This window comes from Halichoeres trimaculatus, unplaced genomic scaffold, assembly GCF_033239565.1.
Source record: "Halichoeres trimaculatus isolate MK-OKI-2021-1 unplaced genomic scaffold, fHalTri1.1 fHalTri1_scaffold_2, whole genome shotgun sequence".
Classification (NCBI taxonomy): Eukaryota; Metazoa; Chordata; class Actinopteri; order Labriformes; family Labridae; genus Halichoeres; species Halichoeres trimaculatus.
This window is the reverse complement of record NW_027437180.1, coordinates 30,608,847-30,632,500: the sequence shown is the minus strand read 5'-3', so window position 1 is coordinate 30,632,500 and position 23,654 is coordinate 30,608,847. Positions and strand designations below refer to the sequence as shown.

General features: G+C 39.7%; 2 protein-coding genes across 7 annotated transcripts in view; one reads left to right on the top strand and one right to left on the bottom strand.

Moving 5' to 3' along the window:
- Window positions 1-3,391, top strand: part of clockb (clock circadian regulator b) — a 15,956-nt gene extending 12,565 nt beyond the window's left edge. For 3 of the 5 annotated variants that reach the window (XM_074663532.1, XM_074663515.1, XM_074663525.1), the window contains exon 24: window positions 1-3,391. This exon is cut by the window's left edge and continues 8 nt beyond it. In XM_074663532.1, the coding sequence (XP_074519633.1) occupies window positions 1-292 (292 nt within the window). In that variant the 3' untranslated portion in view covers window positions 293-3,391. The other 2 variants (XM_074663551.1, XM_074663540.1) reach the window with 1 other exon arrangement.
- Window positions 3,392-4,364: 973 nt separating this feature from the next.
- kitb (KIT proto-oncogene, receptor tyrosine kinase b) lies at window positions 4,365-23,322 on the bottom strand. 2 transcript variants are annotated; one of them, XM_074663494.1, is made up of 21 exons: window positions 23,044-23,322; window positions 20,705-20,980; window positions 20,333-20,617; window positions 18,022-18,161; window positions 17,544-17,712; window positions 17,071-17,260; window positions 16,872-16,987; window positions 16,483-16,597; window positions 15,080-15,267; window positions 14,621-14,727; window positions 13,808-13,934; window positions 13,352-13,456; window positions 11,689-11,799; window positions 10,972-11,110; window positions 10,799-10,869; window positions 9,221-9,312; window positions 8,506-8,628; window positions 7,879-7,990; window positions 7,533-7,632; window positions 7,179-7,284; window positions 4,365-6,329 (listed from the first exon to the last, which is right to left on the bottom strand). In XM_074663494.1, exons 1-21 carry the CDS (start codon window positions 23,096-23,098, stop codon window positions 6,186-6,188), a joined length of 2,871 nt encoding a protein of 956 aa, XP_074519595.1. In that variant the 5' UTR covers window positions 23,099-23,322; the 3' UTR covers window positions 4,365-6,185. The 2 variants fall into 2 exon arrangements, with proteins under 2 accessions (XP_074519595.1, XP_074519602.1); XM_074663501.1 differs by having other exon boundaries at window positions 10,799-10,866.
- Window positions 23,323-23,654: the final 332 nt, after the last annotated feature.

Genomic DNA, 23,654 nt, shown 5'->3' with positions numbered 1-23,654 from the left:
TCTTCTCCACAGTAACCAGTCCACCCAGCTGATTCTGCAGGCAGCTTTCCCACTCCAGCAACAGGGCACTTTCACCCAGGCAGCCCACCAACAGCAACCACAGCAGCAGCAGCAGCAGCAACAACAACAACAACAGCAGCAGCAACAGCGGCAACAGCAGCAGCAGCAACAACAACAGCAGCAACAAACGCATCATCAAAGGCACCAGCAGCAGCTGAAACCACAGCCCCAAAAACAGCAGAAAGCTCCGTCATCGCACAGGACTGACAGTGTCAGCAGCCAACCACAGTAAAGTGTGGAAGGAACATGTGAAAGACAGACGGCATGGAGAAGTGAAACTCGGATTGCTACACACGTGTGTTTTGGTCAAATTTCCTTTTTCCCAAAATCGCTGCCCTTCCTTTCCTCTATCTAAAAGAAGTGAATCATAGGAAAGAGGAAAGCATGTGAGTCTTCAAGGAACTCACCAAGGATTGTCACCATGGCAACAGGATAGATTTAAATCACCAGAGGCAGAACTGTAAGAGAGCTCCAGTCTCCGTGGAAACCTGACAAGAACACCTTATTGCCATAGTAACGGCAGACTTTTTTTAAGGCGTGTTAGTGGACTGACCTTGTACAGATTAACTGTATGATAAAAAAAACATGTAAATATTCAATATAGCCTAACAGGAAACAGAAATGTGGTATTTTATATGATTGCATGGAAAGAATAACTGTGTAAGCTTTTATTAGTCGCTTTTGAAAATTGAATTTTTACTTTGTTCAAGTGTTTTCTGGTCAAAGATGGAGCTGTGACATGCTCTCTCCGATCCCTTCCCTCTCCCCCCCCTTCTCTGAAAAAAGAAAGTCCAGAATAAGGCTTTAAACTTAAGTCGTTTGTTTAAAAAATGGATGGGCTTGGGTGTTTTTTATTTTTATTTTTTTGGAGGAAGTTGTGTTTTTAAACACTGTGTCCCTGAGACAGAAATGGCTCTTTTTAACTTTGTAAGAAAACCTGTTTGGCAAGAAACTACATTATATTACAGTTCAACTGAAATATTTACAAGATGATCACTGTATGTCTAACAGGTCGAGTGATTCTAAGTGCCAATAACGTAGTCAATTATGTTTTTATTTTAAGCAGACTATTCAAAGGCGTAAATATATTTTCCAACAAGATACTACCCCTAATAAGGTTCATGCGTGTGTATATAGTAGGGATTATTTTTTAACAGTCAGAGAGCCCTATACGTAACAAACAGTATATCCTCAACCTCCTGAAACTTTAGCACTTGATGTGGTTGTGTACAGTAAATCACTGTCAAGACCTAGTTGTTTGTAATCTGTGGTGTGATTCTGTGAGATAGTGTGTTTTTGAGAATACAATCTGTGTGCATGAGGGTGTCTGTGGTTGGTGTGTGTGTGTTTGTGTGCGCGCGTGCGTGTGTATGCCTGTTGCCCCTTGTGTCTTATAATAATTGACTTAGTAAGGGTTTGAAGTTGCTGGATGGTACTTGTACTCTCAGGAATGTGGAAAGTTATTTGCTTCTGCCTCAGTCTGGAACCAGACCAGGAAGGATTAAACAGTGATGCTGCAGAAACCAGAGGAAGACATGACACAATGGGTGTGTTGATTCAATCAAATTTGACCCAGATTTCAAAAGACCCTTCCCTGTTGACTCCTCATCAAAGTGGTATGGGGAAAGAAGTCTCCAAGTAGACTGAAGACGTACTGTTTTTTGTTTTTCTTATGACGGAGTAGACACAAAAATCAAGATTTTGAAAGCTCATTTTACCAGCATTTTTACTGCCTCACTCTCTTTGAAGCATCAATGTTTATCCTTCTTTCTATTCCTTGGCCTCAGAAATCCTCATGCAGTTCAATTTCCTCATCTCTCAGTTCTCTAACAGCAGTTAAAACCAGGGCTGTGCCCAGGGCCATCTTAAATAAAGATGGAAATGGGCTCTGCCCCTTGTCTACAGTTGAAAGCCATATCAAACAGAGAAGCCTTGGATCGGAGGAAGTGTGTTGGTTGGCAAAGGAGCTTTTAGAATGTGTTGTTTTGTCTCAGAGTATAGTAAAGACCGCGTGATTGGATGTGTGTTTGTGTGATTTCAGCGTCTCCTTCTTGTATCACTTAGGGGTCATTATTGGTTTCCCCTGGCGATAGCCAATCAGTTCTTGCGTTGCAGTATAAAGAAATAATTGTAATATTCAAGAAACTTCCTCTCCAGTTGGGCTCAGTTCTCTGCAAGCCTGTGTGTGGGACAGCTCAACTTGAATACATGTTTGTGTGTGAAAGACAGTTTGTATGCATGTTAACCGTCACTGTAACCCAGTATATTTTCATATGGAACAGATGTTCGACTGGAAAAGAATCTATGTAAGGCAATGCAGAGCATTGGTCACCTGACTGGCTATAAAGAATATAGGCAGTTTTATTGTTTTACAATGACAGACTGCACAACTAACACTTATCACATCAACAACACATCAGACCAGCCCCAAATAGTAACCCTCTGAAGAAAGTTTATTTAGATTGTCTGCATAAAGGACTAAGCATAGACTAGTTTTGAGATTTTATCTACAGATGAGGAGAGTCAGATATGTTTTTAATAGAGGGGCTTGCTATTTGAGACAGGTCTACACCCATCACTTCCCAAATGTGGATCCTCCATAGAATAGGTGTATTTAAGACATCACTCTGAAGGGTAATTTTGAAATAACTTAGTTTGAGTCACTGATACCCAGCCCAAAGAATGTAAAGGTGTTTTAAAGAGACTCGTGGATGTTGTAACTGTTGATTCTGGAAAACCTTTGACAAGCTCTGTGATGAATGAAACCAAGGGTTATAGAAGAAAATCATGTTTTACACTGCAAGAACCAACCTTTAGAATCTGAACTTAAGTCCAAGCTCAGCATTGTAAAAGAACCTCTGAATGTTTAAAAAAACTTTCTGTTTCTGATTTTGCAACAGTTTTCTGGCAACAAAGGTTTGGAAAAGTTGAAAAGCTATTCAAAGATGAGGTGTAGGATATTCAAAATTGGTCATCATAGACATGACAGCTGGGCCCCTTCCTCCTCTCATAGAGATACACAGATCACCTGTCCACTACACCGTTTGGTTCTAAAGAGTTCTAGTTCCAGTATAAAACTGTACACATACACAAAGCTAAGAACACCAGTATTCATTGTAAAACGGTGCTATGCTTACCTGTACTGTATGTATGTATATCCTTCTGCTCTTGAACTGTGCTCCTTTATCTACCCCAAAGTCAAATGTATTAATAATCAATATTTTGAAGCAAAATGTTTGCAATTATTATAACCCCCCCCTTTACCCTCTTGGTCAATTTGAAAATAAAAACAGTTGCAAATATTATACGTGACAAAAGGCTGCCGTAATTTTGATTTTTTTTCCTGCTATTGATGGCCTTTAGAATGCCCAGTATTAAGTCACCACTTTAGCATAGATTCAAATGGGTTGCTGTCAATTCTATGATTCACCTTGATGGTCTCCAGTGGATGACCCCCAGTGACTCTGAAGATCCACCTACTTGTGTCTACTGACACAATGGGGCTCATATTTTCAAACTCAAGTTAAAGGTTTACTGTGGTGGTCATATTTTTTCCAATTTTTTCTAATATGATCCCAAGAGGACTAACCCCAAAGACTGTGGTAAACACCAGACTTTTATTTGGCTCTACAGGAGATCAAAAGTTTATTCTAAATTCAATACTCAGATTGGGTGAAAAACCTGAAAATCTCTCAAACTAACCTTTGATATTGGAGTGATGTCTGTGTTATGTCATATTATGTCAGTTTAACGAGTTGACCTGATATTGGGGCAATGCCATTACCTTGCTTTTCCAACAAGTCACAACCTAAAATTGTTCAAACATGATAGCGTGTCATCAAAGCCTGTTATTGAGGAAATGGCAAAATCTAACATTTGTTTGACTTAGAAGCTGAACGATAGGAGGATTTCAAGACCTCAAGTTACTTTGATGCCACAACCTTACATTGGGGTGATATTGACTTGACTGTGATTGGATCTTCAAACCCTTCAGTATTTATTTGCTTTGGTTTATGTACCTTTTAAGTACATTGTGCTACCTCAAAAGTAATGTCCATACTACAGCACATGGATGAAAACATTGTATATCCAAACAGTGTGTCAGCTTTGTTAAACCATTTCCCAGTCATTCTGACCAAGCCTATAGCTGAAGTCTATAGCCGACCTGTTCTGCATGTGGTGAATAAGGAGACTACCTTTGCTGTGATTTGGCACTACTATTCATAAAGCAGTTAATTTTTACTTTTAATTCATTGACTAGATGTTTTAACAGATCTGAAGAACAACAGTGGACACTCTTCACTTGATTCTACCATCACAGGTACACTCTTTATTATTACAACTCTACCAACTGTATCAAAACTGTGAGATCCTCAAAACCAGGCTGTCTCCTTGTTGCCCTCTATGCATTAACTGTGTCACAACCAAAAGCATACAGTAATATGAAAAAAATTTAAAGGCACATCTCTATTATATTTACATTGCATACATTGTTTTACATAGACAAGTCAAAAGGGCACATGAATCAGGTCTAAACACCAGACTTCAATGAAGAGAATTAACTAAAGCTAACCCTCAAATACCTACAGCTTTACCACAGTCAGCCTTTATGAGTGTTCAAAGCTACTTGATACATGTGGGAATCAGTGTTTCCACAACTTATGGCTTTAGTATCTGTTAGAAGTTTTACTTTCAGACAACCTCTCAGCACGTGTTCATTGCTAAAAAAAAAGAATTAAGAAGAAACAGTCTGATGTGGTGGACTTGCACCTTTTAGCTGAGAGTGAAAGAGAGGAATGATACAGCTGTAATTATCTTAACATTGAATGAGACGTAAAACCACCAGCAGCTTCCTCTGCTTTTCTTTAACATTATCATTTCTATGGGGACTGCCAGTGACTCTGGACTTCTTTACTGCATTATGCTAATGAGAGACTTCACAAGTGCCAAAGTGTGAGACTTCGTTGCATGTTTTGGAAATGGAGCGTGTTTTTGCTAATTCAGCACCATGGACAGGGCCAGCTGTCGCTGCACTGAATACACCAGGAGGGCTGTGTTTTTAGAGCAGCTTGGCACCAATTCATTACCATCTTTTTTTTTTTTTTTAACTTTTAATATTTCAGGGAAACGTTCTGCATTTTAGATAACAGGCTGTTTGTCATATAAGCCTTTGACTCTTTGGCAATTGTTTTTACTGGTAGAGCCAGCTAGGTGTTGCCCTCCCAGAAGTTATGCAGCTGTCTAATTCAGATAACAATGCATCAGATAAATACTTTCTTAAATTTCTAACAAATTTTACATAAGGTAATATTTTGAATGTCTTTGCAAATAAGTTAAGTTGAAATAAGTTGCAAAGCACACAGGGTTTTAAAGATTTCCAGAGACACACCGTTTCCCATGTCTTCCATCATTTCTCTCCATTCTGGATTCAGTGAAAACACAAATGATAACCTACAATATCTTCTTTACTGTATCAACTAGAAACAGACTAAAAAAAATAAATGAAGGGATCAAAGACCAGAAAAAAACAAACAAAACATTAAAGTCCACTAGTTACAATACCAACTCACTCCATTGAAACCCTCAACCCAAGACCAAGTGAATTTGCTTTTGTCATAGTCTGTATTTCCCCAAAGCATTTACAGATGTATTATTAGGCTGAATGTGAGCCAGAACTCCCCCTGCTGATGACTGCAGTTGCATCCGATGAGCAGTTAGTGCTGAAGTCTGCTTTATAAAGACATGCACCTAAAACACCTACATCAGAAATCGATTCTTGGGGATACTAGATAGAGTTACAGAGAGCCAAATGCTGGGTCTTTTATTTACAGTGTGTGTGCGTGTGTGTGTGTGTGTGTGTTTGTGTGTGTGTTTGTGTGTGTGTGTGATAGAGAGATGCAGAAAGGCCAGTGTTTGTTAGTAGAAGAGACCAAATTGTTAGTGGTTGACAGCATATTTTGCTCTTATATTTGTGCAGTGAGAATGATAAAAATGATCAGGGAGGTAGGGGAAGTTGTGTGTTTCAGACCAGCGTGTGTGTGTGTGTGTGTGTGTGTGTGTGTGTGTGTGTGTGTGTGTGTGTGTGTGTGTGTGTGTGTGTGTGTGTGTGTGTGTGTGTGTGTTGGTCAGACATAGTCTTGGAAGACATCAACAGTATTTTGCAGTAAAGGCTGGGTGGGTGCTGTCGTGCTGCAGACGGAGCTCAGCCTCCGAGATGGCGCCCTCTGCTGTTGTGGATGACCAGTGTTGTTACTCAGGGTCAGGTACACCTGGAAAATAACAACACATGAGATTTGATAAAGAACGATGACAGTGAGATCCTCAGCATGCCAGAGTTAAACTACCAAAGACCAAATGCCTCTTTACCTTTGTGCGTTGATCCACAAAAAGTTTGCGTATGTCTCTTAAGGTGTTAGCAGGTTTCTTTCCTCTAGGTTGTTGTTTTATGTATGAGTTAGAAGTCCAAAGAATGATACTAAACTTATTAAGGAAATAAATAAATAATAATATATATAATAATAATAATATAAAATAATAAATAAATAAATAAATAAATAAATAAACTTAGGGATTAAAAATATTGGGGGTGCTGTAAATATTGAGGTATATTTGCTTTTTGTTTATGGCAGAGGTTTTCAACGTACATGTCAGCTCAACTTCTACATGAAGCCTTGAAACTAATCTCATGGTTTACCAGATTAAAACAGGTTATGTAGGAAGAAATAATTTCTTTTGACTAGGTTGTTTTTGTCTATCAGTACCTTTCCAGTAGTTTAAATTATTAGAAACATGTTATAGTGAATCACTTCCCAATTTAACTACTCACATGTTCTAAATATATGGGATAGCTTTTCATCTAGGGGTAACAAGCAAAAAGGTTTGGAACAACAACTTAAATAGAAAAACTCATACTGCACTAGACACATATTGAGGGCCTTTTTTTTATAACAAAAAAAACATACAACAACAATAAAGGTTGGGAAATCAAATGGGCTCTAAGTTCGTATACATCTAGGAGCCTTTAATGCACTCATGACTTTTGCTCTCTTTCTGTGCTCTCTGTCATTTCCTAAAAAGGAACAAGAAACATCACCCATCATTTGTATCCATCCACTCACATTTTTAGTATTTTCAGACAGTAGCAGCTCCGTCCTTTCCACCAGCTTCCTGAAGGAGGGCCTCTTCAGAGGATCGCTATCCCAACAAGACAACATCATGTCATACCTAGAGAGGTGAAACTAAGGGTTAAATTCATCATAGATACATGACACATTTACCAGCAAAAAGGATTGAGTAAGTAATAAAAGGAAACTATATTTTTGTTCACATTTCACTGTTATTTTGCATCACTTTTGTAAAGTAGATTTAACTTATTTTGCCATCACAATAATAAAGATATTGGGTTTCTAAATCAACTGTGTAGTTGCAAGTCATAGTTATTGTACCAAGAGTAAACTCTAAAAGACACACACATTTCAACAGGAGCAAACTGTGGCCTCGTCATCCTGTGACCTTCCTGTATCATCCTGTAAAACACTGAGCCCACCTGCATCCCTGGGTATGGACTGTTACCTGCAAAACACAAATATGAAGTGTTCAAACACTTTGCCTTATTGCCATAATAATCATGTTATGAAGTTGGTGAGGCATTTTATAAAGTAGTTTGTATGATTTGGTCTGATCAACCTCACTAAATGAGTTTTTTTCTCAAGAGCACTGTGAGAGCCTCTAATGAGGCTACAGTCTGTAATGGATGACAGTAATGGCACACAAATTATGAAACAGATGCAACAGCAGAGGCCTAGTTAGAAATATTACCCAGAGAGAAGATTTCCCAGAGCAGGATGCCATAGGACCATACGTCACTCTCGTAAGTGTAGACACAGTCGAAGATACTCTCGGGAGACATCCACTTGACTGGCAGACGAGCCTGCAGGACAGAGAAATGATTATAAGAGCGGTATAGAAATTGTTCATTGGTTTATTCTAATGTCAGAGTAAAATTTAAAAGAACCTTGAAATATTTAAATTTACATTCAAAGCATTAGTCAGCAACAGCTAAGTCAGTGAGTGACTGGCCTTATTTATGCTTTCTTGTATTTGTGAGATAGAGGAGTGTTCTGTTTAAAGCAAAAATGCAATAACAATATTGTCAATTCATTAAACACTGAGGGATTAGTAGGTTTTTAATTTTCAATAAATGTAATTTGAGCCTTAAGGCTTTTTAAAGTTGCAAATTCCACATTTTTCTGTTATTTTATATGTTACATGGTAAATGTTTGATTGATACAGAAATAAAATCTCTCCTTGCACTCCTCACTACTGGTTTGTGTTCAGCCAAACTACAAAGGTGCATGCAGATGAAGTATTGGAAAAAAAATAAAACTCATTTAGGACAGAAAGGTAAGGATAAAAGGTCAGAAAGAATGAGTGACAGACACTCACATTGCCCCGGAGAACATAGCTGGCATCAGTGGTGATATCTCGTGCCAAACCAAAGTCGCAGATCTTTGCTACCCTGCCGTGAGTCAGCAGAATGTTTCTGGCTGCAAGATCCCTGTGGATACACTTCACACACACACACACAAACGCGGAAATGAATCCTGACATTGTAACCAGTTTCTGCAGTGAGAGGCTGACTCATAGCATACACTCAAACAAGGCGAGGCGAGTGTTGTTAAACATCAAACACAAAAGGCCAATAGGAGGTGATTTATACAGCACATAAAAGCAGAACTGCTATCTAGTGGGCAACATAAATCAATAAGTGAAGTCAATATAAATATGAAATATACAAAAGACAAAAGAAGAAAAATAATGAACCATGCAGTTGTATCTTTTCCATCTTCAGTATAGGTAGGCAGGTATATTTTCTTTATAAATATCTTTTAGTTTAATAAAAGCAGTGATTGCGGTCAAATTTATTTTTAAAAAGTCTGGTTTTTCATTCACATTTTTAAATATGTCTTAGTTTAAGTATAGGATACAGAAATAAATGAAGTTTCAGTGTGTATGGTTCAGAATGTAAAAACCCTATTAGTAGACAGCAATGCAGCACATGTTGGCTCATAGCCAAAAAATGATTTACAAACTAGCAGAAGCTCTCTAAATCTTTGCCGTTACTACTCTATAAATAAAGCACAGTCTGTAAAAGCCTTACGTTCTTAGAAGTGATGTACTCCATCCCTTTTGCCACCTGGTAGGAAAAGCTGAGGAGATCTTCAGCATCCAGAGACAGCTCATCTATGTGATCTACAAAATGATTGCACAGTTAGCCTTGGTGAATGAAAAATAAAAGGTTACCAGGGACTGTGTATGAAGAAAAAATAAATAAATCTGTATCACAACCATCCACCACTAGCTGGGGCTGTTTCTCTAACTAATAATGACTGCCATGATTCTGTAGAGCTTTATTACCTGGGTGCAAACAAGCACAGATGACCAAAAGCAGAAAGTGTCTTTGGGGTGATTAAGTTCTTGGGCTTTCTGGCCTATAGTCTGCTCCTAACACGCTGATTATTGTTCAAGTGTTCATTTTTCTGAGACTCTCAGCTTTAATCAGTTATTTGATGCCACGCAAAGGGTATAACACCATGATTGACAGCTGTGCGACTAATGTGGCTCCTGGGAAACTGTGTGCACTGGATTATTACAGCAGAGCAAGAATGAGAGGGATTGTGGAACAAACACTGACTCAGGACTGACTGAACTTTCTGTAAGTGTGAGAGTCTGCTTCAAATGCACTTAGGAACCTGTCACACTGTTAACTGTACTGAGTGATCTACTCCATTTCATCAGTTATTTAAATGTATGTTTTAATTAGTGGAAGGAGCAAAACATTATTACTATAGCTCCACTAGTCAATTCCTGCTGTGCAGACTCAAGCATTAAAAATGTAACCTACACTTCACGTCAGTGCCTGCTGCAGGGTATATTTGATTCAGGAGGTAAAGACTGGCTGGATTCAGTTGAAGTAGATTTCTGTCCATCTGGTTCTGCCAAGATTTCTGCCTCTTAAAAGGTAGTTTTTCCTTTCCATTATAACTTTCTTAATGTTGCAAAGTACTCTACTTATATCTAATTCATTGAGCATGTGCAAATGGTTAAACACCTCTCAAACTGCTATACAGGGCAAATAACATCACTAGTCTGTGCACCATTGTTGTTTATGTAAAATGACAAAAAGCCATCATGCATTCATTTGGAGTAAAATATGCCCCTATATTGCAAATGGTGAGTCTCTTTGTACCAATACAAATGTACCAATACAACAGCCACACTCAGTTTGAGTTGGCTTTTTACTGTCTGCTGGGAGCTAGTGGTTTTTGTGAGTATTTATAACCATTATCAAGCTCTTCATTGGTCAAAACAACATTTCCTTTTTTTTAGATGATGTAGAAATAATACTATCTATAAGCACATAAAGCCTATTACTTTGATATTACATTTCTTTGGAACAATTAGGTGACCCCACATTAAAAAAAGCACTGTCAGGGTGAGAGTGCACAGTGCAGCTCTGGAGAAACTTACAGCTAATTTATTCACATTAAAAACACAAAACTGAAGCCTTTGTGGGTATTTTTTGCATTAACATTATTAGTGCAGAATGCTTTGTAAAATAGGTCATCAGATGGAGCAAACAATGTACAATTCTTGCTGTAATAGTTGGCCGCATTCCATGCTTAGTGATTTACCCCCCAGAAGTATGTGATAACAAAAGAAGAGTGAGACTTCCTACCTGGCTGGGAGCACCTTTCTTTTTCAGAGGGACGCATGGTCATATATCCTGTCTCAGTCATATCTGTGCTGCTTGATCACACACACAAACACAAAGACACACCAATCCATCAACCGATGTTAAGCCTGTTGCATTTGAAATTGGTTTTTGGTTAAACACTCACTCCAACATACCTCAGAGGCTCTGTTTGGTTCGAGACGTTGCGATAGGAACCATCACCAACCTGGGAGTTGAGGAAAGACTCTCTTTTTCTGCGCAGGAAGTTAAGGAGGTCACCATAGCAACAGTATTCTGTGATCACCAAAATTGGGCCTGGCAGGATGCAGAGATATAAAAGAAACCTCAGTGTTCAGTGGTTTTCAAGCCACATGACAGAAAATCACAATGAGAGAGAACAGAGACACAGAGCTCTCAAACTGAGCCCAAAGATGTCATTTTCCAGCATGTCTTCAATCAATCATAAGCTAATTGTGAAAATGTGACATATCAATGCTTAACCTCTAAACAAAAATGAAATTTTGTGTTTTCGCTTTAACAATCTACTGTTGCAAACTTGTTCAAACTCATAATGTAAATGCTGCAGTACAATCAATGCCGAAGGCTAGACAGGTAGATAATATTGATCCGACTGCTCTGTAGATTTGTGACCAGTCAAGCTGCATCACGTCCTCATATTGGATTTAACAAAGAGGGAAACATCGACATCAAGTCAGCAAATCAACATGTCTGTGAAGCCCTGTTAATACTTACTGTAACACAATCAGCCAATACATATGGAGTAAACGTGGCAAAAGCAAGAAGTTAGTGACCAGACCTAATCTTATCCAGAAATGACTTCCTCATTAACTTAGTTTGGTATCCATAACACCAAACTTAGTTCCTCCTCTCACCTCCGACAGTGCAGGCTCCCAGCAGGTTCACAATGTTTACATGGTTTCCAAGGTAGCTGAGGACCTTCAGCTCAGACATCAGTGCTTCCTTCTCCGTAGAGTGAGCGTTGGCTGGAATGACATCATCAGGACATTTATAAACTCTTACAGAGTCTCATATATAACAAAGACAGGCACAGACAGGCTGTGTCTGAAATCACATGCACTACAATGTAGAGCACATGATTTGTTGTTGCTCTCAACATAGTAATTAAAACATCAGTTTATCATTACTCAGAGCATCTCAACTAAAAGATTTCAGCAGAACACATTTATGTTACTCTTTCCTATTAAACTTATTACAGATGTAGTGTTTTGAATAAAGGACAAGAGATTTGTTTCGAAAGGGATCCGGATCTACCTCACCCAACCAGCAGGTACAAGGAAAACCTGTGATGTCCCCCCTCAGCTGGTGTCAATGAGCTGAGGGAGGATTTAAAATAAGGCTGAAGTCTTGGTGAAGTTTTCTGCTCTCATAAAGTTAACACCGTCAGTTGGCTTTCTTTGAGTACAATTTTGAATTACAGTTTTGATTTAGTGTAAGTGGAGAGTTTGAGCCCCTGTCCTTCAGGTTTTTGTTTAAGGGAGACGTAAAAAAACTCATAGTAAAAATATAACACAAAAAGCCAAGCTGAACGTGACATCTTTGATTTCTTTGTTACAACCTGATACTTTTCATCAATATTGTCATGAGGTTGATCCGACTCAACCAATAAAGTTGTTGACTTAAATCTTAAGAGCTCTTGGGGTCTCCCAACACATTGGAGAATCCAAACCTGCAAAATTGTCGTCAAATAAATGTGCTTTATCCTTGAAATGTAAATGTTCCTGGCCTGAGGAACTGGCTTGGGCCATGCATCGAAGACTTTGAAGAACTAGATCAAGACTCTGCTAACGACCCAATGAGACAACAACTGGCAGACTGGTCATTTTTAAAGGCTTACATTGTCTGGCTCTGTCTACCAGTCTGTTCAGGACTGCCTTTCCAAGGAGAGATGAAACATCCTCAACACTTGGATGAAGTTAGCAGCCTTTGTTAGACTAAGATTGGAATGACTGTAAACTGGATGACTGAGAATCTTCACAGACATTGCCTGTCTGGTCATTTAAAAAGGTCAACATTTTAAAAAAGAATATAAAAATTGCATTACTGGATCTTTAAACTCAATTGTAAATGTCTGATTTATTGCTTGATAAAAAAGACAACAGTGTCTTAACAACATTTTCTTGGAATCATTGCTGATCAGTGCAGAGTCCCACACAAACGGAAACAGCTGAAAACGCCTTTTACTCTTTAAGTGTAGGAGTTCAGGGAACTTTTCTGAAACCTAACAACAACTCAGGTTGTTGTAGCTGCACACAGAACCTTGGGGCAGGTGCCTGATGCCTGGATGCCTGGGGGGTAGAGTCTGAGGCAGAATAAAAGCTTTCATTTGAAATTTAGCTTGAGAATCTTAAAGACTGACTTTAGCTCAGACTGCAAGAATGGTCTTTAGAGTGGGGATCACACTGAAAATGTGCAATTTATGCCCCTGTAGAAAATAAAAAATGACAAATTAATCTGAATTCATGACACACTAAAAACAGACTGAAAATGAGGAAGAGACAGAACACACACACTTACGTTTGAGCATCTTAACTGCAACAGTTGTTACAGTGTCTGCAGAGCAAAGTCCATACGCTGTGGCTCTCACTACTTTTCCAAAAGCACCAGAGCCCAGAGTTTTACCTAGAGGAACAAAAACAACAAATACACTTTTAAAACATGAATAACTTTTGAGTTGTTGGCACAAAAAGTCTGTTTGTCTCTGATTAAAAACCTATGAGAACTGTGTGTGAGTATGTTTTGCCTGCGGCCACTTTTGTTCACCACACTGTTTGTGGCACATCAGATTAATTTCCAATAATTTGTGTTGGCAAAGCAATATGTTGATTAGAACATCCTTTTTTTGGTCGTACCTGAAAACAATTTTCTAGTCTTACTTAGACAACGATCAGATTTCTCTATAATCAAGTTAAGAAACCTACATTTGTACATACAGCATATATTGTATCAATATGCACAAACAGGCTGTCTTACCAAAGCGCAGCTTCTGTCGAGGAAACTCCCATTTAGAGTCATATGGCAGCTGTGTGGGGTCAATATAAATGTAGTTGTTGCCGTGAATACTGTCGATCACCTTCCACTGGATTTGGAACTTTGGTTTCTGTCAAAGTTAGGAGAGAAAAGCAGGGATAACTTTTTAACAAGAAAGAAATTTAGACCCACATCGTATTGTTTACGTGCAACTTTCATGGTTATACAGCTTTCATGTATTCTCAATTAAATCTTAGATTACTCAGTGCACTTATGCTGTGAGTCTAGACTTTCCCCAGATGATGCCACTGTGAATCCATAAACCAATCCTCTAGGAGTCTGACTCATGTGAGTGTAATGAAAGCAGCATGGCCTGAGGCATGATCAGGGCGTCAAAAAAGCCTTTGACTACAACATGTGTGCACTCTGAATGGATGATTGATTCATTTCAGATTCATTAGAGCACATTCATGCTGATTAAAAGGATATACTTCTGCTTTTATCTGGTGAAAGTCATACCAAGAAAAACTACTCTGGCCTGAAAAAAGAGGGTTTTAACTTTAACCATGATAAACATGAGTCATGAATAAATGAGAGCGGGCTGTTCGCCAAATACTAATGCTTATTTTTCTGTGATGCAAACTGTGTCAGTGGATTTATTAGCACTAAGAGTGCTCTATAAACTATTTTACTGCATTGACAGTGATTGATTTACATGATTTATGACTAATTTATGACTATACTTTTATTAAGATTAAACTGTTTTTCATTATTAAAGTAATGACATTGCATTTCCTTATGTATAAGCAATATTACCTGCATGTATTTATAGAGCAGCACCACCAGAGTGAGGCTGAGACAGACCCCAGTGGCCACCATGCCGATCAGAAGAGGAGTGAAGAGTTTGTGGGGCACGAGGCGTTCTGAGGGGAAACACACACAGGAGAACAGAAATCCTGTTTAGCTCATGCTGTGTACACAACATGTTACTGGTGCACACACATTCACACACACATGAACAGTCCAACCCTCATTTTCCAGAAGACAGCTGGAGCAGTGGTGTTTGTTTGTGTGACAAGGATTAGTCAGTCTACATCATCTAATCCCAGCCTGCACACTCAGCATTCACTAATCTTATTCAATCTGTGCCCAGTTATCTTGCACCTGGCTCCAACAGACATCTAGACCATATTTGTGCATCTATGTGCAAATAATTTTCCACTATTGAGAGCTAATACACCACCTCTACATATACTAGATAGTGAAGAGACGTACCACTTATGGAGAACAAGGTGTAGGCCTCTTCGCCCTCCACACTCGCCACACACTCCAGGGTGTGATAGTGAGCGTGCTCCTTGGTCACATTCAGTCGGCTCTCCACTTCACTCCTGCCGAAGGTGGACTCTGTCACCATTATAACCTCTGGAGTCTCCCAGTGGGTGGCATTGGGCATTTGTGAGCACCTGTTGGAGGGGAACAATGTATCTGAAAAACGTCCTGATATTTTCTTTAAACCTGCATCTCTCTTTCACTTTAGCTTTTTAGCATTCAAATATTTTTCTGGAGCAAAAAAAAAAATAGTATCTATCATATACCATCAACATTATTTTGGCAGTCGGATGAAAAATGACTCAAGCTCCCTTTAAAGGCGTGTCCTGAAAAGCCAGAGATCCTCCTAATTGCATATAAATGAATTCTACTCATTGTCTCAAGTCCAAAACAGCCCTAATTCTCTTGTGTCAGGATCATGATACTTTCTATCTAAACATTTAAAGGTTGTTTACCCAAATCTAAGACTAAACTGCCAATTACTGTGTACTAATGAATAATTTTATACTATAATTTTCAACCACAGAACATCACTGCTTTTTTCTAATCACTTAAGCCCATAAAACCCCAAATGCCTATTAAACCAAACTTTTAAAAGCCTTATTATGTCTTGACTAACAGTTAAAAAATGACAGTTGGCTCATTGGCCTGAATGCTAATGAGACTGTGAGATGATATAATCCTTTTAACAAACTTTTGTTTCAGCTCCCACGAGCATGTCCTCTCAGAGGAGCTGCCAGACAAAACAACACAGGATGAGTCATGTCTGAGATTGTTGTGAGAAAAACACTGATGCTCAGTTACAACTTTTCAACAACGGCCAAAGAGTCAAAATAATTGAGAGTTGAAATAATTATTTTAAAATCTTGTTTATGAAAATACTATGTTAGTGTCCCAGTAGATACACTTAAGAAACAGATCTGCTGAAGCAAGGAGAGCATGAAACTCTCAGGATGTCAATCAAGCTTTTGATTAAACAGGGAGTACCATTCTTTTTTAATGAGGCAGAATGTGGTGTTTGAGGCCCACCCCTCCAACATGTCAGGTACCAGTTAGGAGATTCAAATATGATAACTTCATCATTTAAGCATATCTTAGGGAAATCTTCTGAAAATTTCATGTTAGCAGTTAAGAGACAGACTCAGGAATTTCAACATATAAATGTATGATATTCAGCACGTTTCATATGGACAACCAGCGTTTTTACTTTATATCCATGTTTAAAAATAAGAAAGCATAATAACCCCTCTTTAGAGTTAATCCTGCATGTTTTTTCATGGAAAGTTTAAAATGTAGCACAAAGTCACATCAACGCTCGTGTAATATTGTGATTTATGTTGAAAGTATACCTTGTATGGGGCTGCTCACAGAAGTACCAACTGATTTTAGGGACCGGGTAGCCAGCAGCAATGCACCGCACCTGTCCGTCAACAGGCCCTTCCTGGGCAACAATAACTGGTTTGCCTGGTAGAGAAGAAGGTCGGTTGGGGGATTAACAAAAAGAAAGATAATGAAACTAAAAGATACTGAAGTTCTTAGGTATTAAGCTTTATGCAAACAACATCTGTAAAATGACAAAACCGTTCATGTCTCAAGTATTAACTTTGTGTCTATGTTGGTATCTTTGTGTCTTTCTTCTGTTAAGTTTTTTGTGCTGTGCCATTAGCTGCACATGAAAAAATAATGAAATCAAACCAGTCGTATGTAGAGCAATGTAAACAGTGTAATGGATACTCACTGTTGACATACACATGAAAGAAATGTTCCAGAGCTGCGTCCTCGTGGCTGGCGGAGAACTTGTAGATCCCGCCCTCTGAACCGAGGACTCTCACTAGTTTGAGCTCACTGATGTATCTGATAGAGCAAACATTTATTTTAAATCCTCTGTTTGCACATACCTGTGTACCTGCTGATAAAACATCCAGAGTTTGGAGTACCTGTATTTGCGGCGGTAGATGGTGATGACATGCTCGGTGGTGTTGAGGAGCTTTTTGTTGTTGTAAGACCATGACAGGGAGCTGGATGCTGGGTAGGCATCAAACTCTACTTTGAGGCTCAGGCTCTCACCTTCCTTCACTTCAGCCTGGACAGGACTCTGGGCTCCCAACATGGTGATGAAGCCTTGCTCTGGAGGACAACAGAAACAAGGAAATTCTTCAATGTGGGTCACATTTTTGGGGCTTTTTTCTACATCAAGCCACAACACACAGATGGTTTTGCATGAAATAGCAAAGTGTGCCTGTATAATTCAAAAGAGATCACGTCTCAAAACCAGTCAGTCCACTTCATGTGCAAAGTGCTGACTCAAGTAGTTTGTATCCAGCCTTAATGTTTGATTTATCACTTGTTTGAACAGAAAAAATCCCTGTACACACACTGAAAAATCAACAAACCTATCATCAGCACTCACCGCGGACATCCAGCTGCAGTGCTGTGGAGCTGGTGCCTCTCTCGTTGTGGGCGTGGCAGCGATACGTTCCCGAGTCTGATTGGTTGACAGCTGTGATCAAGAGCGAGGTGGCGCGACGATAACCGCGGGAACCAGAGAGGATGTGTGAGTTGTGTGATTCATCAGGATGCTGCAGGGTATAAGAGACAGAGGGTGCACCACAGGAGAGGCAAGGATCAGATTCAGTGTTTTTAAAGTATCATGCTTTGGAAAATGCTGGAAAACAGGACATTGATTTGTCAAAAAATATGAAATATGCTCTCAGTGGAGCAGTGGGATGGATATTTGAGTCATAAAGTCCTGATATAGCCAGCTCCTGTTTTAACATTGCACTGTTTTTGCACTGAAAAAGGACAACTCTCTTTAAAAATAGCCAGAAACTTTATTTTTTGCATGTTTGTCATCAAAAACAAAAACAACAAAGACGCATCAGTCTCACCGCTGTTGGAGGGTAATCCCACTTAAGACTGATGTCCGGGTTGATGTTAGTGGAGCTGCAGGTAACCTCAAACTGCTCCCCTTTCCTCAGGATGACGGTGTCTCTCTGGGACAGCATTACCACTGGAGTCACTTCTGGCACTGGATCAGAAAATGAGATAGCAACATTTTCATAAGTGATTGGATTTTTTCATTTACTCCCTTTAACTACAGACGCGAGGACTTTTGGGTCACTAGGGTTAAGACCTTTGCACTGCTTATTCAAAGCAGCTTGTTATTTATGAGTGATATTTTTCTATTGTATGTTAAAGCTTTAATATTGTAGATTACTCCAAGTCTCCATCTCTGTAACAACGATGGTACTCTATAAGAAACTGAATGACATTCAAGAACACCTTGGCTGCACATACAGTATTCATAAATTACCCTTCAAGGTGACTGCTATTTGTTGAATTCTCCTTTAAAGGACAAAGACACTCTAATGTATGCTTATGCTCACATGACATTCCACAGGAGCACAGTATTTGCATATGCAGACACTTGCAGACTTATAAACCGGATGATTATCTCCCACCATTAAGAACCTGCTGACGTCGATTCAGCGGCTGTGTTTGACCAAGACTGTAGTAATTCTATTTACCCTAAACGCTGCCTTCACGCACCGTTACAAAAGCTGTGTTCAGTGTGGGACTCTAATCCCTCTGGTAGGCCCTCCCTCACGACTCCTTTTCTTGTTCCCTCTTTTGCATCACATATAAAGACATTACACCTCCCAGCTCCTGCTCCTCCCAGCCTCTTTCTGTTTCAACGTCTTTCCACTGCAGACTAGACTGAGAATGCTGATGCACTGCAGGGACAAACAGAAATATGATCAGTTTCCACTGACGTAAGCTTAAAATGCTTTCAGCAAACATTTACTATTTATATAGCAGATGAGAAAAAATATTAGCTTGACCTCTTTTCCTAAATCACATCTGCTATATGGATAGTTCTGAGAGGCTGTTTCATCTCAGTGACCCTGAGCTCTGTTGTGATGCATTGTGGTCTCTTGTGTTCATTTGTAGTCAAAACAGTTCTTTGACTGGCATTGTTAAGATTTGGGGTAAATGGGTCGAGCTTTTTTTACCATGTAGACTATTTGTATCACTATCAACTGTAAACATTAGGATCTAGGTGCACAACAGTTTCCTGTAAAATGAGGTTTGTTATGAGACGAGCAGCTGAATTATGTATAAATATTGGATTAAACAACATTAGGATAGCAGTTTACCATTTTCTCACATTATGAACATAGACTGTATGATGCATTGATGTAGTGTCCGTGACGTCACCCATCTGTTGCTAATACAGAGTTTGGGAACCCAGCCTTGGCTGTTGAACTCAACCTTACTTAACCTCAATTAAGTTTGGATGAGGTGGAGGGTAAAACTCAGAGGTTAAATAACTTTAGAAATAACAAATTATAAAAAGTGTGAGACTGTATGGATTGAGAAATGATCTGTCTGACCCAATCATTTTTTAAAACCAGGCTTCAATCCAGTTTATTTTTGCGGTGAAGATCAGCTGTTTTTGAATTGCCGTGTATATGGTTTTGTTTCTCCCTCAGCCAACCTCAAGTGGAAGCTTCATGAACTGCACTTTTTAGCACTTCTGCACAGGCTTCATATTTATAGGCTGAAGGTTGCAACCTTTTGGTCCCTAATTCCACCCTATTGAATTCAAACTAATCCAAACTTTCTCAGATTTGTGTTTTTTTGTGCTCTTGGTCTAAAAGTTTCGCATTCCTACATGTCAAAGGTCCCTAAGGCTCCTTTCTAAACTTGCACATTGTAAATGCCTTGTCACAGCACTGTCATTCAAGGGTGTTACACATTTTTTTTGTAGAAATGAGGTTAGGATAAAAGTGTTTAACTCTACTTAAGTCTGTGTTTACTTGACTTTACACCTCCACACAAGTTTCAGGATGTTTACATCATTTTTTCCCAAAGACCATTAGCAAAGACTGATCTCTTTAGTGATCCCTGAAAATAGCCATGAGCCAGGAGAAAGCAACATTTTTTTTCCGACCAAAGCAGACTCTAAAAGAAGTAGCATATCCATCACATTTACTCGCCACTTACCAACAGCTCTATGAAGCTTTTATCCTTTTTCATTTTTGACACTTTTGATTAACAATCACACAAATGACAAATGTGGAAAAGCTTAGACACATGAACTGTCAAACAATGGTGTGAAACACTCCAACAAGATAATTTTCAGTGTTTCAAAAGCAGCAACACCACAAATCAATGTTATCAATAGCTCTTACATACCAAGTCGCACGTCCACAGTGTATTGACCGGAGGTCACTTTGACACCACTGAGCTGTCCCACACAGACGTAACAGCCTTCGTATTCCTTCCTGGTATTGCTGATGATGGCGCCTCGCTGTAGGTTGCTGTAGTACCTCATGCCAAAAGGCAAAGGTCTTCCATCACAAGTCTCCAAGGCCAGATTGTCGACCTCAGGGTCGGTGACAAGACACGGTATGGTGCAGTTCTCACCTGCACGCACCAGGATTACATTCACCATGGTGTGCTTGAAAGCGTTTTGTGGGTCTGCAGGGAAACATCACAGAAGAGGTTTGATTGATAAGTGATCAGATTTAGACACATTTATGTACTTTCTTCACACCTCAAACCCACCTTTCACATAAACATAGATGGAGCTGTGTTCCAGCGTGCTGTTGTTGATGCACACATAACGACCCATGTGGTAGGTCTGTGCTGCTGACACCCTGACATAAGCCACCCCACCCTCTTCCACCTCTCCCTCCAGCCGACGAGCCTTCTCCCTCTGCCACCTCAGGATGGAGGGGATGCCAGATGTTGTTGCATTGTCATGGCAACGAAGCTCCAGCTTTCCCCGCTTGGGAACCACTACATGAGGCCCGGCGGGGGAGATGACTGGCTCGCACCACACTGGAACAGAGGAGGCACAGTATGTTGGACATATGCTGGATCTGGAGGCTATTTCTATCATCTGTGAGGGGTTCAATTTGGATAAAAATCCAGAACAGATGGAAATAAAAAGACGCTGCTACATTCAACTTTTGGATATGATACTAGCTCAATGAAGACAGCATCCTGCAGTGGAATTTCATGTCCATACTGTCAACAAGAACATTGAAGAAATGATTACTAACATCCCCTTCCAAATCATCATGACAGCTCCCAGGTTTTTACCACTAGTCTGTAGTTTTTTCTTGATTCCCCACAGTTTGAATCCTGGTAATATAGACCAGTCTGGAAAATCTAAAGGACTGGATCACATATTTAAATGCTACAGTCTTGTGGTTTCTTTTTGAGTACTCCATTTAGCATCATGGTCTCTTTAACTCAGGATTAAGGCATATCTAAGCTTCAAATACTGGGAAAATATTCTTACAATATAACAGGTGCCATGCATAAAAGCCTGGCCATTACAAGGACTGTCCCTCTTAGCTATTTTATTTCCACAGCTTTACCAATAAATCCCTTGAGTGATAAGCCTACAGGACAGAAAAACTTCAATACCACTTCAATATGGCTTATCAACAAAGTCAGGTCGAAAGATCAAATACACAAAAAAGAAAAAGCAGGAAAATCATTAAAACTGATAAACAGAAACCATTTGAAGTTTCATATTCAAAAACCCATGATCAAAACTGCCAACAGCTACTTGTCCTCAGATCATTTCAAACCATTTCATCTCTCTGTAGGGTAGACGATGGGATCAAATGGGATACAGTCCCCTATATGATGGCTTAAAAGGATGTTCTGATTGGCACTGAGCCCCTTAAGACAAAGTGCTATCAGACCACTATGGCTCAATTGAGCAATCAATAATTATGCGCTGTCTTCCAGCTGAGTAATCATACATTATGGCTCCTTAATCCATACCCCTAAGATGTGTTAAACTAAACCATAATTCATCTCTTCAGTTCGTCAGTCATTTCCCCAAGTGATCTTCTTTTTTGGCCTTGATGTGTGTGTTTTTTTTTGTGCTGAAATTCACATAAAAGCAGCCCTTTTCAGACCAAGATCTTCATGTGACTGTTGTGCCTTTAGGCTTGTGAGGGTTGAGAAAGCCAGAAGGAGAGGCATGTGGATGCAAATGAGCTCTCTTTTTAACATGCCAGTTAGTGTGTTCCTGTGTAACTGTTTTTCTTCCTTTTTGTGTGTGTGCTGTATCTCGGATTTGAGCTCTGCTGTTGCAACTGTGTTATTTGAGCAAGCAAACGGTTCAACACAGAACCTGAGGCTGTTGTATGACTAAACACAGGGCTTTCATCGCACGGCAGACAGAGCTGTTGAGATGTAGAGGTGCTGCTGGGTGTGTTTTTGTCAAAAGATGGTCCTTTTTTGTTGCTTCTTCCCGGGTGCACAACCTGATCTCTTTTATTTGGTTGGGTTAAATTATTAATGACCCTTATAGCTACTGAAAGAAACACGCAGACACAGACGCACACACCTGTTGCCCTCCAGGAATGCCAGCTCAAAGACATCCCTCGACACACCGTTATGCAAATGAACTCTGATATGATCGGCAGACTTGAGCTGACAGGTCGATCGGGCAACACCGTTAAACGCCACTTTCACCAAACATCCACCACGTGTTCAGACTCCAGAGTCATTGAGGATCATAACTCTACACCCGTTAGTAACAAAAACTGTAACAGACGCTGCTCGATATGGAGTCTGCGCAGTAACACGCGCACTAATTCATGGCTTTTCCCACCTGAGTTAATGCACAAAAACACATTTACCTAGAGGAAACGTAATACATGGGGACGGTGGTTCATTGAAAGATGGATGCTGTTTTATCCCACAATATATGATTATAATTTACACTTGAGGAACATTCTGCATGCACACTTGTCAAAGTAAATGTGGCCAAACAAGGTTGCTCTAAAGTAGACTAATTTTTAAAGCACTATAAATCATGATCTCAAACATCAAAGGAATATTTAAACAACTTCTTAAAGGTTTAAGTGGTCTCTCACCTGTAAGTGGCAGCAAAATAAAAGACAGGGCAAAGGCAACCCAGTGGCATCTCATGATTGGGCGGTTTTCAAGCCTGTAACTCTACTCCATGCGGTACAAGTGCGAGAATTACCATCCTGTGGGTTAAATAAACGCAAAAAAAAGCACGAAATCCCCTTCTGTTAGTACCACTGAGCAGGTCCCTCTATCGTAATGAGCGTACAAACACTACAATCCTATCGGCAGCGGCTCCTCTCGCTGGATTTCAGAGGAGCTTAAAGACACAGTGCAGCGCTGGATCCCTGCCACTCCTTTCTGTCCCGCATTGGCTGGAGGCTGGCCAAGGTGATGAGTCGGTTATTACCGGGAAAAAAACACACAGCGCTGCCCAAATTATCCTCTCTTTACCACCAAGCCTGAAAAATAAACAGAAAATAGGGGTAAAAAAATAAATAAATAAGTAGCCTACTGGATGAAAAGGAAAAACAAAGGAGTGATTGTGCTTTTCGATAAGATGCCAGACTTACATTAGTACAGCATCTTTCTTGTGACAGCCTTTTCTCACACTTCTTGGTCTGGGCCAGAGTGACCTGCTGCGATGATAACAGCTCTCACTTGGCAGGAGTTTCCC

Excerpts from the sequence above, each read along its gene's own strand:
- kitb (XM_074663494.1), bottom strand. The coding sequence starts at position 23,098 with ATGAGATGCCACTGGGTTGCCTTTGCCCTGTCTTTTATTTTGCTGCCA. Across the intron at positions 14,728-15,079 it reads CACCTTGTTCTCCATAAGTG|AACGCCTCGTGCCCCACAAA; the intron begins GTACGTCTCTTC and ends GTTTCCCCTCAG. Across the intron at positions 6,330-7,178 it reads TGTCTGAAAATACTAAAAAT|GTGTACCTGACCCTGAGTAA; the intron begins GTGAGTGGATGG and ends GTTATTTTCCAG.